The 13,477-nt window shown below is 62.5% G+C and overlaps 3 protein-coding genes across 9 annotated transcripts in view; all 3 read right to left on the bottom strand.

Annotated features, from left to right (window-relative positions):
- Positions 1-1,594: 1,594 nt before the first annotated feature.
- Positions 1,595-6,670, bottom strand: PYROXD2 (pyridine nucleotide-disulphide oxidoreductase domain 2). The gene is made up of 16 exons (XM_079311862.1): positions 6,153-6,670; positions 5,763-5,782; positions 5,499-5,592; positions 5,346-5,419; positions 5,094-5,240; positions 4,797-4,950; positions 4,525-4,586; positions 4,317-4,414; positions 3,734-3,875; positions 3,507-3,641; positions 3,334-3,406; positions 3,068-3,224; positions 2,781-2,935; positions 2,570-2,676; positions 2,344-2,464; positions 1,595-2,240 (listed from the first exon to the last, which is right to left on the bottom strand). The coding sequence occupies exons 1-16, from the start codon at positions 6,328-6,330 to the stop codon at positions 2,170-2,172; spliced, it is 1,788 nt and encodes a 595-aa protein (XP_079167988.1). The 5' UTR covers positions 6,331-6,670; the 3' UTR covers positions 1,595-2,169.
- Positions 6,671-6,712: 42 nt separating this feature from the next.
- Positions 6,713-12,154, bottom strand: HPS1 (HPS1 biogenesis of lysosomal organelles complex 3 subunit 1). Of its 5 annotated transcripts, none has more exons than XM_079311857.1 (18): positions 11,758-12,154; positions 11,542-11,684; positions 11,167-11,275; positions 10,809-10,969; positions 10,631-10,733; positions 10,427-10,531; positions 10,267-10,336; positions 10,095-10,162; positions 9,406-9,573; positions 9,155-9,331; positions 9,018-9,085; positions 8,771-8,893; positions 8,624-8,688; positions 8,284-8,429; positions 8,074-8,187; positions 7,858-7,940; positions 7,403-7,602; positions 6,713-6,995 (listed from the first exon to the last, which is right to left on the bottom strand). In XM_079311857.1, exons 1-17 carry the CDS (start codon positions 12,070-12,072, stop codon positions 7,440-7,442), a joined length of 2,181 nt encoding a protein of 726 aa, XP_079167983.1. In that variant the 5' UTR covers positions 12,073-12,154; the 3' UTR covers positions 6,713-6,995; positions 7,403-7,439. The 5 variants fall into 5 exon arrangements, with proteins under 5 accessions (XP_079167983.1, XP_079167985.1, XP_079167982.1 ...); XM_079311859.1 differs by lacking the exon at positions 6,713-6,995 and having other exon boundaries at positions 7,384-7,602; positions 11,758-11,895; positions 11,974-12,154; XM_079311856.1 differs by lacking the exon at positions 6,713-6,995 and having other exon boundaries at positions 7,384-7,602.
- Positions 12,155-12,633: 479 nt separating this feature from the next.
- HPSE2 (heparanase 2 (inactive)) overlaps positions 12,634-13,477 on the bottom strand; it is a 109,786-nt gene continuing 108,942 nt past the window's right edge. The window contains exon 11 of one of the 3 annotated variants that reach the window (XM_079313139.1): positions 12,634-13,443. In XM_079313139.1, the coding sequence (XP_079169265.1) occupies positions 13,278-13,443 (166 nt within the window). In that variant the 3' untranslated portion in view covers positions 12,634-13,277. The remainder of the gene's footprint in view (positions 13,444-13,477) is intronic. The other 2 variants (XM_079313138.1, XM_079313137.1) reach the window with 2 other exon arrangements.

Genomic DNA, 13,477 nt, shown 5'->3' with positions numbered 1-13,477 from the left:
CCTTCCACTCACGCAGTGGCTCGAGCGGGCACACAGGCATAGGATGTTTGGAGATGCTGCAGTGGGGCCAGGACTCGAGGGGCACAGGGACCACAGCAGGCTATGGGATGGCACCGTGAGCCCGAAGCACAGTTCTGCCAGGGCTTAGGGCATCACCTGTGCCATCCATAAACCAGGCTGACTGTGAGGGTCCTCAGGCTTAGCCCTGCTCCGTGGGACGTGGAGACTGGTGATGCCCCACCCCGCCCCGACTTGCCCCGGGAGCAACCTCTGGCTTGGGGTGCCGCCAGTCCCCGGGGCACCCTGCTGCCCACACGCCCGCCGTGCCCCGCCGTGGGATGGGGATAAACAGGAAGCCCAGTGCCCCGGCCGTGCCCAGGGACCGGCCAGGAATGTGCCGGTGGCCACCGGACTGTTTGTTTGGAGTCAAAGCAGCCGGATCTCGCCGGGAGGAGCCAGGATCAACACGGCCGGGAATAGCCCGTGAGCTCATCGCCACGTCTCGCAAGGACCTCCAGCACCTCTGGGTGCGCAGGGATGCACGGCTCTGGGTCCCTCTGGCAGGGCACTCTCATCCCAGCCCTCTGCCTCGGTCGGGATCATGTCCTGAAGCCTCTGCTGCCATGTGAGTCCCTGGTCAGCCCCAGAACGGAGGCCACGGAAAATCCTGGGGAAGGGCAGGGCTGGGGCCAGCAGTGGAGCCCGTGACTCATTCGTCTCGACGTTTTGGAGATCAATTGCTTAAGTGTGAGGCCAGGAGCCTCCCCCGAGCTCCTCCCCCGACAGATGCTGGCAGGGGTGCAGGGCAGGCGAGTGCTGTGTCCCGCTCCCAGCTCTGCCTCTGCTCCTGGGGACAGCAAGAAGAGACCGGTGAGGGGGCTGGTGGGCTCTCACATCTGGGACCTGCCAGCCTCCTCTCGCAGCAGTACTGTGTCCTGCAGATCCTGTAATCGTGGAGGGCTGGAGGTGTCCCCCTTTGCCCCGAGGTGTCAGCCAGTGAGCCCCTCGTCTCCCTCGGGGCTCACTGGGTGCCAGCACCTGTAACCCCGGGCAGCCAGCGGCGGCAGCAGCCAAAAATAGCGGCCGGCAGCAGGGCAGCCCGTGCGCGGGAAGCTGTGGGCGTGCGGGGCTATTCTCAGAGGGCTGCGGGACTATTCCTGGCCGGTCAATATTGATTCAGCCAGCTCAGGTGCAGCAGCTCGCCCTGACAGCACCGTATTTAGGGCCCGGCAGGAGGCGAGGCGGGCGGCTGAATCGGGAGCATTGTCTGGCAGAGGAAGAGGGCAGGGAGAGGATGTGAGCTCTGTAATCTGCAGCCAGTCGCTCCCGGCAGCGGCCCGGCTGAGGCGCACGCCCCGGGCTGCTGCGGCTGAGGAGCGGCCAGCACGGAACATCTGCCCTGGGGACGGAGGGACGGGGCCAGAACACGTGCAGCAGCTTCCGTCGGGAATAGGAGCATGTGTGAGGCACGAGGGGCAGCTGCCAGCCCTGGCTCCTGTGGTTTTTGAGCTGCTGGGCACGTGTCTGCTGTACACACAGCCACAAGAGCCGGGGGATTGAGGACAGCTGGGGACTTCAGGTACCAAAACAGTTTCCAGGCAGCTCCCTGCTTGTTCTAAGTAGTTAGGATGGTCTGGACTTGCCCGGAGCTGGGGGACTCCATACAAACAGCCCTGCATGCCCCTGTGCCTGCATCAAGGAGCAGAGGAGAAGGTGAGAGGCTGTTTGTCCCTGTTCACTACTCTGCAATGTGCCTGTGCTCTCTGGCAGCTCCCCCGAAGCTGCATCACCAGCAGGTGTGGATGGCACAGTAGGAGCTGCATGAATTGCTCAAAAAACACACTGAGAGTGCTCATAACAGAGCCTGGGCCAGAGTTTATTTCCATGGGCACAGGAAGGGGCTGAGTGTGGCTTGCCATGGCCATGCAGGGTCCAGCAGCCATTGGGGCAAGGCTGGGTTGTGGCAGGCTGGGAGCAGCCATCTGTTCAAGGTGATGGTAGCAGCTATGAGTACGAGGGACCCTGCCAGCCTGCACCCAGCTCTTGGGAGATGCTGCTGCCCTGAGGTGCTGAGGAAGCAATTTGGGGATGGGCAGGGCTCTGCATGGTAGCAGTAGGGCATGCTGCTGCTGCAACCCTGTGTTGGTGAAGTCAGGTTCATCAATCTCATCAGAGGTGCCTGAAATCCTTGATAGCCACCTGGGCAGCATTGCGTCCTGCTGCTCCCATCACTCCTCCTCCTGCAAGAAAGGAGAAATAGGCAATGGTGCTGCACCTCTTCCATGTGCCCCTTTCCTCCTTCTGCAGGCCTCCAGGAGGGTTCTGGCTCCCAGCTCTGCTCACCGGGGTGGGCTCCACTTCCACACAGGTACAGGCCTGGAACTGGGGACCGGTAGCCAGAGTAGGATGGTGTTGGCCGGGCAAAGTACAGCTGGTCCAGAGACATCCCTCCATGGAAGATGTTCTGCCAACAGAGCTCTGTGTGAGCTGGCTGAGCCTGGCCCAGGCCTGTGTGCCCACTAGCACTGGCACCAGAGTGATGCTCAGAGCTGACATGCATGGTACCCACTCCACCGGGCAGCCCGAAGATCCTCTCCAGGTCTGGTGGCGTCAGAATGTCCCTGCCAATGACGGATGCCTTGAACCCTGGGGCATAGTCTTCAATGCAGTCAAACACTACAGAAAGATGAAGGGACTACTAGTGGGCAGCCTGGGGGGACATGATGGCAAACTCCTGTGCAGCTCCAGGTGTTACCAGGATCAGTGTCTGCATTACATACCTGTGTCTGCATATGCATTTCTGGCCTGCTCGTCCCAGGGCCGACCGCCTGCCAGCACAGACGGGGTGTATTGTGTGAAGAGGGACACGACATGGCAGCCTGGTGGGGCCAGCCCTGGGTCCAGCGCTGAGGGAATGCAGAGCTCGATCATGGGCCTGCGGGAGCAGCACACCACTGGGCAGGCACAGGGGGACCCAGCTACTCCACACTTCTTTCCCCAGCATCCACTGCCACAACAGTGCTGTCCCTTCCCCAGAGCACCAAGGTGTGCCAGTACAGGCTCCTACCTGCTGGAGGGGTGCCCTTGGGCAGCCTCAGTGAATGCCTGATGCAGGAGCTGGGTGCCCTCGCAGTTGAGATGTATGGAGCACTGGTGGTGGGGCAGGGGCTGGCCATCGCGGGCATTGGGGGCAGCCAGGAAGCTGGGCAGCCGATCCACCGCCACTAGGCATGGGGTGGGGAGATGGAGGAAGCGGGGTGCAGCCTCTTGCTGAGCCTGGCACCAGTGTTCCTCCACAGGGATGGCAGCAGAAGTGTCCTTGCTGGTACCTACCGTTGATCTTGGTGACAGGGGAGCATGTGTCAACCTGCTGGATCCGCTGGACAAAATCCTTTGGCAGCTGCTCCTGGGGTGGGATACAGCAGTGCAGAAGCAGGCTATGAGGGGCAGTGGGAATGGAGTGATTCCAACACGCCAAGCCCCCACCAGCACCATGCACTCCATACCTCAGGAATGAGTTCCAGAAAGGTGATTTGGGGGGACGCATTGGACAGCACCAGTTTGCTCCTCACCTCTGTCCCATCCTGCAGCGCGACACCCTGTGCCTCCCCGTCCCTGCCCAGCAGCACATGGCACACTGCCTGGGCACATGCAGGGGACAAGACTTTACCAAGAGCACCCCTGCTGCCTGTGGGGATGGCCAAGCAGCTCCCCTCTCCCAGACACCCCATACCTTCTCAGTAAAGATGTGGGCTCCCCTGGCAGTCGCTGCCTGGGCGATGGCTTGGGACAGGGCTCCCATCCCACCTGCCACATAGCCCCAGGCTCCCCGCCGTCCCTCCAGCTCACCCATGACATGGTGCAACAGCACGTACCTGCAGTAGCACAACCTCAGATTAGGGGCTGGCTGAGGGCATGGGTCTGTCCACTGCATGGTTAGTGAGGATGGTGCCACAGCCTCCACAGTCTCCCCCCCCCCCCCCCCCCCCCCCCAGGACCATGCCACCTCGTGGGACGTCAGCTCAGTCACAGGGAGCATGCATCAGCCAGGACTCAGCCCAGCTCGGGCACAGAGGTGTCCAAACAGTGAAGGGACAGGTGGGGGCCACTCAGGAGAGCCTTATGGCAGGGCTGGGGGCAGCCCCTTGCCCAACACCAACCCCTGAGGCACCCTGGCAAGTGAGCAGGCAGTGGGAGGGAGAGGCAGGGGGCAGGGCATGGGGTACTGGTGTGCAGCAGAGCCAAGCACAAGGCTTGGAGAGCCAGTGGCAAGGGGGGGCAGTGCAGGCATGAGCCCTGGGGAAAGGGACCCTCACCCACTGCCGGGGGTGTGTGGGCTGGCCATGGCTCCAATCACTGCATCAGTAGCCAGAGTTGCCTTCAGGGGTTCTGACTCAAACCAGTGATCCAGAATCTGGCCCAGGAGAAAGAGAGCATGCCACGCTTGGGGTGGGAAGCTGCTGCAGCACCCTGGCAGGCAGGAGAGACAGTGGGTGTTTCCATACCACCACTGCCAGCACGCACCTTGGAAATGGGAGCAGTGAGCACCTCGTAATAGCGGGGCAGCTGCCGCCCCAGTGCCAGCCCTGGGGGTGGAGAGGTGGTGTGAGACCTGCTGTGCCAGGGCTGGCTACTGGTGCCCAGCTGGGCTTGGAGGTCAGTCAGCAGGACCAAGGTGAGTAAGCCTACCAGAGCTTGCCAGCCCAGTTTGGCCTCCTGAGGAGGCTCTGTATCGCCCATCCCAATTGCTGGCAAACAACCCTTGCTATCAGAGTTCCCTGTCACCTCAGATGTACCTGCCTGCAGCAAGGGCTTCAGGGTTCGCAAGTTCCTCAGCTGCTGGAGCAGGGAACCCTTTCCTAGGGCAGCTGTATCCACTGGAGGGGCATCCAGCAGTGGGTCAAGGGCCAACACCATTTGTCCCATGAATGCCTCATACTCAGGGTAGGCCTGGGTGCGGACAGAGGGTGGACAACAAGGACTGCACCATGGTAGGTGCAATGGATACCCCACCCAGGAGCATCCCTGCCACTCCAGGGACAGGGCAGCCCCTCGTGGGTTTTGCTGTGCAAGGTCCCTGTCCCTGGTGGTACCTGGGCATCCTTCTGGGAGAACTGAGCAATCTGCTGCTGAGTCTGGGCCATGTCATGTCCCAGCAGAAGGGAGCGAGGAGGGCTCCTGTCCTCCAGCAGGGGGGTGAAGGAGTAGGGGTCCCGTGGGAGCACCTTCAGACCATGCCGCTGCAAGACAGGGATGTCCCCACTGCAGGGACAGCCTGGCAGCAGGGTGCCCCTGCTTGCATGCTGGGAGTTGCCAGCAGCCCAGCAAAGGGTGGGTGCCAGTACCTGCAGCTCCAGATCAGCATAGATTTGTGGTCGCAGCAGGCTGAGCAGATAGGATGCCCGGGAGAACTTGAACCCTGGAACATGTGGGGTGGTGGGGGATGTCCACCAGCAGGGCTGGCCAGGGCCAGGGGGACACGGGGCACGCAGGGGTACCTGGCACAATCTCCTCCGTGACGGCGGCGCCGCCCAGCACGTGGCGCTTCTCCAGCACAGCTGTGCGCAGCCCCGCCCGCTGCAGGTAGGCAGCCTGAGGGGAGCACGGCACACTGCCCATCCCTCCAGCCGGGATGGCGCTGTCACCGTGAGCACAGCCCTGCTCATGGTGCCCCCCTCCTAGGGAGGGCTGTGCGAGCCCCAGCCCCATGGACACTGCCACCAAAGCCCTCCCACACCCACAGCACAGACTCAGGTACTCACTGCCACCAGCCCGTTGTGCCCTGCAAGGAGAGAGGGAGATGAGCAGAGCCCAGTGTTGGTGATGTGCTCACAGCCACCCCAATAACAGGCTCTAGACGCAGGGATACAGGTGACAAGCAGCATCCTCCCTTGGCCCTACAGCCCGGCTCTAATAGAGCAGCAGAGGGGAAAAGAAGTGCTCAAGGCACATGCTCCAACAGTGCTCTGCATGCTGGGGGCTGCAATTTGTGCCACACCCCTGTGTCATCCCAAGCATGAGGAGCAGTCTGGGGGTTTGCAATGCGTCCAGCACTACTCCGGTCCCCACCTAGCTGCTCCTGTGCTACTTGCCCTGGGGGCAGGGCAGATGTGGGTCCCCGCAGCTCGACTCTCGCTCCCTTGCTCGGTTACCTGCCCCGATCACCACCGCGTCGTATTCCCTCTGCAGCTGGGCTGCAGCCCCGGCATGGGCCCAGCGCGCTGCTGATGGCCCCGGGGGCCGATGCCAGCCCCGCAGCCAGCGCGAACAGCCGACCCCGCTCAGCCTCGCCCGGAGCCCGGCTGCCACCGCCCCGCAGCGCCCGGCCATGGCTGCCCGCAGCCTGGACTTTGCTTTCTCGGCGGAACTTTTCCCAGGGCTTCCGGGCACAGGGAAGAACGGGGGGGCAGAGCAGGGAACGCCGTGAGGGGCGGGAGGCTGGTCCGGCCAGGGGCACCCGCCCAGCGCTGCCCCGCTGTGCCGTCCCCAGCGAGGCGCTGACCCTGGCACGGCAGGAGACAAACCCCAGGGCTGAGAGGGGACAGATCCTGCCAGGCTCAGCAGGGTGCCAGGAACGCCCCAGCCTGTAATCCAAGAAGGTGCTGAGCAGTCCTGGGAGCTCCCCTCCCCTAGATCCTGTTCTGCTTCAGGGATAATCCAGAGGCACGTGGCTGGGCCAAGCACGGCAGAACAGAAGGAGTTTGTCCCCCTTCTTCAGCAGGCAAGCCCCAAGCACAGCCCTGAAAGCAGCAGGAAAAGGGGCAGGTTGGGGATGAGCTTGGCTCTGAATCCAGCACTACCGCTCAGCAGGGCGAATTCCGGCCCAGCAGGATGGGGCAAAGGCCCTGCCATGGTCCAGTGCTCCCTGAACTGCCATCCCCAGCTCCAGCGAGTGGCATGGCAGCAACAAGGGGCAGTGGCTGCCTCAGTCCCTTGGGGCTGGCCCCATTCCCAGATGTACTTGAGGTCTGGATGTGCACTGAGCCCAGACGTGCCTGGGAAACACATAAGCTGCCTCAGGATTTACTCTCTGTTCCCAGCTAAGCTCAGAGCAGTGGCTAGCTGGTGCATGGAAGCCTGGATGGGGGGAAGGGGGTGCAGGATGGACTGCACCCTAGACCATTGCTCCACTCAGGTTTGGCTACACTGTCTTGATCTCTGGCCAAAGCCTGGCAGCAATGCCAAGCTAACATTATAAATCCAACCTCTCAGCCCCACTCTCTGCCTGTCCCCAGAGGCTGCTGGATGACAGTGAAAATCATGGGGAGCAGGAAAAGTTACGGTGCCAGCCCTGGCCAGGCTGGAGGATGGGAATGCTGCCTGTCACTGCCTACAGGCACAATCCATGGCATGGCACACAGACACTGAGAAAGCAACCCAGGCTCTGGGAACACCCACACACCCACTTTAATCCTGGCCCCAGGGTGGCTGGAGGCAGGTCAGAGCAGAGGGATGCGGGATGGCTCCCAGAGGCGCCGGGCCAAGTCGTAGGCCTGCTGCACCACGAGCTCGGAGGGGATGATGCCCAGGTGCACAGTCAGCAGCTCATAGCACTTCACCACCTCTGCCTGGTGGTTCTTGCTGTAATAACGCAGCAATTTCCTGCGGAGGAGAAGACAGGGGATTGGCAGGTACAGTGCACACAGGCAGCCTCTTTCTAATGATCTACCCTCTATTAAGTGCTTTGCAAGGACACAGCAAAACCATGGCACCAGGCTGATGAGATGGGCTGGTACAACTCCAGTGACATCACAACACTGGCATCCTGACATCACTCACAGGTACCCGTGTGCCATCACAGCTTTGAGCCCTGGTGCCAAAGGGCCCCCTTAGAGCTTAGGGCTGACAACTGCTCACCTGTAGTAGTCCCCTGCAAGCATCCCAATGGGAGCAGAATCATCAGACAGGACTGGTATCTCCATCACCTCCAGCTTGTAGCCCTGAGGAGAAATGACAGCAGAGGGCAGGAGCTGGGATAGGATCACTGAGGAGTCAGAGCTGGCTACACCTACAGCCCTGCTCCCTGCCCCATGGAAAGAGGGGCTCAGGGGACCCCTTCCTGGCCCCACATACCATCTCATTCTCAAACCAGAGGAAGTAGGAGCAGCAGTAGTCGCCATCCTGCAGCATCAGTGTTGTATAGCCCTTCTGTAGGTATCGCCGGGCCAGTGTGATCAGGGACCAGACCTGGGGGACAAGGGGCACCTGAAGACTGAGCAGAAACCCCTCCAATTTCCACCCTCTTCTGCAGTTCCCATCCCACACCTACCCCATGAGTAGTACCTTTTTCTTGATGAAGGTGGCCAGGGGAGCCTTGCCCAGCTCTGAGCTGGATTTCTCTGTCACACTGAGTGATGGTGCCATCATTTGTCCAGCTGTGCGGTCCACATAAATGAAGTGCACCAGACCAGGAAAGTCCTCCAGGTACGTGGGATGGGTTAAGGGTGTCCAACAATTTTGGTGCCCTTCCACGACAGCTCCTGAACCTCAGGAAACCACCTTTGCCCACTACATTCCTCCCCTTGACCCCAGTGCTGGGGGACAGGGTCCCACTCCCACATCTGCTACCCCCTTAGGGACACCCCCTTGCCAGGCTGGGTTCCCCGCTGCAGAGATGGGTATGACACCATGGTGATATTGCGCCGGCTCTTCACCAGCAGGAAGTCCCGCCAGTCCAGCAGCTTCTCCCTGCCGAGAAGAGCACAGTGAGAGGCCAGACCCACAAACCCCAGCTGTGCTGGGTGTGTGCTGACCATCCCCATGCACTCACCTCATCAGCTTCTGAGTGCGGTCCCGCAGCCCTTGGGACAGGCTGTGGCCAGCAGAGGTCAGGAAGAGCTGGCGGTACACAGAGCAGAGCTGCCGCTTCACGTTGGCCACTGACTGCAGCAGCCTGAGCCAGGGGACACGGACAGTGCAGAGTTTGGACACTGGGCCCCCAGCACTGCAGGGACAGCTCTGCTGGTCCCCAGGCTGGGAAAGACTCCAGAGACCTTCCCTGGCTTCCCTCTACTCACTCTAGGGAGCTCCCAGGCTCACTTCGTGAAAATATCTTGTTCTTGAAGTCCAACCAGGTGTTCTGCAACTAGAAAGAGACAGGACAGCGTCAGGCTGTGCAGAAAACAGGACAGGGTCCTCATGTCCCCACTCCTACCTGGATGTCTTGCCCACTCAGCTTCTTCACAAACTTGTCCATGCGCTGCCGCAGCTCAGCGAGGAATGGGTAGGAGCGTGCGACTCCCACCTCTGGTCCCTCTTCCAGCTTCTTCTCCAGCACCAAGAAACCATCCAGCAGTTGGTACAAGGTGACAGCCACCTGGGTCATGGGGCCCTGCCAGGGAAGGGAGAGGTGGGTCAGGCAGGACTCTATCCAACACAGCTTCCCTCAGCTCAGAGGCAGCTCACCTTGGTCAGCAGCACAAGGGAGATGCCTGGCCAGAGCGGGAGGCAGTGCATGGTGTGCGGCAGCAAGGGGCAGTAACCTTCCCGCAGGCTGGCATCCAGAAAGATCCTTCTGGGGTTTGAAGCTTCAGGAACCAGAGGCCCCAAGGTCTGCAGCAAGTCCTCTGCCATCTGGGATGACAGGGAAGATGCTCAGTCCCTTGGGAGGATGAGACAGCTCGCACCAAAGATGCTCTGTAGGGATGCAGCATTGCCTTGAAAGCTGCAACTAGGCATGACAGAACCCAAGGAGCTGGAGCAGCCATGTAGCAAAAGATTAGCAGTGAGGAAAAGTGCCCAGGGACCCCAAAGGAGCTTCAGAGAAGACTGTTGCAAAGACAACGTCTGCAAATGCCTTAAACCAAGGCCTGTGTTTGCTTGCAGCTTGTGAGGGAAGCAGCCCAGAAAGCCCAACAGCAGCAGAGGGAGACACTGGACTGTTCTGAGGCAGCCCTGCCCCCTCTCTGCTGACAGCTCATTGTAAGCAATGCCTCAGAGAAGGAGATCAGAGCTGTCACAATTATGCACAACATGAGGGACGCAGGGTACCCACAGCTTGCAAGAGACAGGTGACGAGGACTGGAATCGCAAAGAGCACCAGGACAGGCTGGTGAGATGTGGAGCTGGGAGGTGTTGCAGAACTCTGTGCTCACCTGGACATCTGCAGCATCCACCTCCCCGATGCTCAGCATCTCAGCACCCTCTGACCAGCTCTCACTGCCTGCAGAGAACACAGCAGGGCACCCTCCCAGCCTTCCTCAGAGCCCTGGGGCCTCTGCAGGGCTGGAGGTGTGGGGCACGGCTGCTGCCCAGCTGGGCACCCACCTGTACTGTGCCGGCCTGGAGAGGGCTCAGGTGTGTAGTAGACCTCAGGTGCAGAGAGGTCATCTGTGTCCTGCCAGCAAAAATGAATGGGTCAGCGATAGAAGCAATGCAGGCAGCGTTCCAGCATCCCACCCTGCAGCTCCTGATCTCAAGGACTCACTTGGTCATCTGAGTCCTTCTCTGCAGCTCCATGGGAGCCAGAGCCACTCACAGGGATGCTCTCGCTTCTCTTGGGTCCCTGAGGGAGAACATTCTCTGCTGTGGGCTTTCAAAAAGAGGGAAAAAACCCTAAGCCCCAGCTGTCCAGGTATCACCCCGTGGGAGCAGCCTGACTTGCTGCACACCCAATCCTTCTCTGAAGCACCTGTGGGCCAAGCTCCTCCTCAGCGCTCTGACTGGGGTACAGGTCCTGAACCAGGAGGATGAGGACAAGCAGGTCGGCAGGACGGATGGAGCTGGTGTTGCGGCTGCAGGACAGGGAAGAAAAGGTCAGTTGGAAGAACAAATGGTTGCCCTGGAGAGGGTGGTGGGGCTGGACACACCTGGAGTAGAAGGCCAGCAGCTTGGTGTGTACCAGGAGGAAGGCATGGCCCACTTCATCCCCGCCACGCTCAGGGCTGGTGTTGATGTACTGTACCACTTGTCGCTCCAGGAACTCGATGCACTGCTCACACAGCTGAGGATGCATCAGCCGCTCCACGGCCTGGCGGGCAGGAGGAGGATAGGCTGCTGGGCTCCCTCAGACCCAGCTTGCAGTCCTAGGGCAGGTCTGATCTCCCAGTGCTCCAGGGAGCTGCCCTGAAGTCCCCAGCCTATGCCTTTTCCCACATCCTGGGACTCCACACACCCTCCCACCCCGGGAACACCCCAAAAGTGAGGGACAGCCCAGAGCATTGGTACCTCCACTGCAAAGCTCTGATCCTCCTCCCGCAGGTGGGTGTAGGTCTCCAGCAGGCCCCGCAGCAGGCTCCACACACGCTCCCGCTGCTCCGAATCAGCCGGCCGCAACCTGCAGCCGTCACACAGTGTAAACTCAAAGGTGGCTGTCACCTCCCAAAACCCAGCTGCCCCCGAGGGACTGGCACACCAAAACCCAGCTGCCCCCGAGGGACTGATACACTAAAAACCAGCTGCAGCCCAGCAGACAGGGGGTCCTGCTGCAAAGGGGGGGGTCCCAGCTGGAGACACCCACTTCCACCCCCGCGCTGCACAAAGGCACCTCAGGGCAGCCACCCCCGCAACCCGCCATGCCAGCCGGTGGCTGTGCCCGCTCACTCCTTGCGGATGAGGTGCGAGTCGAGCGTGACGAGCCCACAGTGAGCCTCCACCAAGCGCCGCAGCACGAAGAGCGTCCGGCGCAGGTCATCCTCGCTCTGCGTCCCGTCGCCGTTCACTGCGATGTACAGGCAGTCCCCGAACTGCAACCGGCAGCGGGGTCAGGCGGGGGCCGGACAAGGATCCGTGCTCCCCGGTGCCCGGTGCCGGTCCTACCGTGTGCAGGACGTGGAGGTGCCGCCCGCCCTCGGTGGCGAAGCAGGTGTAGGTGTCGGAGAGCTTCTCCAGCAGCGCGGCGCAGGAAATGATGAGGGGGGCGAAGAGGGTGTTGAGGCTGTCCTCCAGCGCCGGGCCCTGCGCCACACTCTCCCGGTCAGCGCCCACGCACCCCGCGCTCCCTTCCCGCACCCGCGCCGCCCCGTCCCGCCCCACCTGCCCGCCGTGGGACGACCGCAGCCGGCGGAGGAAAGCGGCATCGGCCCAGTAGAAGAGCAGTTCGGCCGCGGTGCTGGCGATCAGGACGCAGCGCATGGCCGGCGGCGGGGGGGAGCCGTGACCGGCGGCAGCGGGACCGGGCGGCTCCACCCGCGCCGCTTCCTGCTCCCCGCGCGTGACCGCCGCGCCCGCGCTCGCAGCGCCCCCGGAGGCCCGGCGCGGCACCGCACCGTGTGACAGCGGCACGGTGTGACAGCGGCACCGCACCGTGTGACCGGGGCACCATGTGAAAGAGGCACTGCACCGTGTGACTCCCGCACTGTGTGACAGTAGCACCGCACCGTGCGATCTCCGCACCATGTGACCGCGGCACCGCACGGTGCGGCAACGGCACCCCACCGTGTGACAGCAGCACCGTGTGACAACTCGTGTGACAGCTCCACACCGTGTGGGCACCGCAATGTGTGACAGCAGCACCGCACAGTGTGCTCACCGCACAGTGTGACTCCTGCACCGCTCTCGTCCACCCGGCCCGGCCCGGCCCACGGCGCACAGAAGACGCGGGCGCAGTTGAGAGCCCAACTTTATTACACCTCCGGTGGCGCCTGGGCGCGTCGCAGCTGCTCCTGCCCGCGGCGCCGCCACTGTCCCGGGCAGGACTCGCTCCCGGCCCGCCGCTCCGCCCCTCTCCGCTCCGGGATGTATAATTTAATTACCAACATTTCCCGCCGCGGAGCCCGAGCCCGCCGTCCCGGGGCGGCCCCCGGTGCCCCCTCCCCTGCCCCGCCCCGCCCCGCCCGGTGAATCCCGCGGTGGGCCAGGCCGGCTGGCGGAATCCCGGCGGCAGTAGAGGGAGCTGCTTCCTTTTGCTTGCTGCAACGGAGCACTACCCGCCTTCGGGGAGGGGTCCGGCTGCTGGAGGGGTCGTCCCGAGGGGCAGCGGGACCAGGGGTCGGGGAGAGTGTCCGTCCCGGGATATACTGGGGCTCAGCACCCCAACCCTCCCGGCAGCCAGTGGGCACCAGGCCCCGGGTGCTTCTCGCAGCTCACAGGACGGACGGTGGCAGGCCCTGCAAACCGGCTGTCGCACTGCTCTGGCGGGATGGTGGCCAGGGCTCTGCGGTCACAGGGCAGGAGTGGTGCCAAGGTGGGGGACATCCTGGGGGTGCGGATGAGAGCATGGCGTGGAGCTGCTCGGCACGGCCCCACGGCGAGGCTGCGTGGGCTGCCAAGGAGGCAGCGTGACCTGGGCAGTGCACAGGGGCAGGAGCGGGGCTGGCAAGTCCATTGTGGGCCGTAGGTTATCTGTACCGACACGCCAGTGCGTTCACATTCTTCACCACGTAGAAGCTCATAGTCAGCGGGGGGATGACCAGAGTGCGGCCGGCCCGCAGCGGGCGAGGCTTCAGCTCGGGGAGAGTCCCGTCATCCACCATGGCCAGCGGCTGCCCGTTGAGCTGGACCGACCTGTGGGACCAGGAGAGGGTCAGCGCAATGGCAC

Source organism: Erithacus rubecula (genome assembly GCF_903797595.1).
Source record: "Erithacus rubecula genome assembly, chromosome: 9".
Taxonomy (NCBI): Eukaryota; Metazoa; Chordata; class Aves; order Passeriformes; family Muscicapidae; genus Erithacus; species Erithacus rubecula.
Note: the sequence above shows the minus strand (reverse complement) of the source record. Positions and strands in the feature narration are given on the sequence as shown.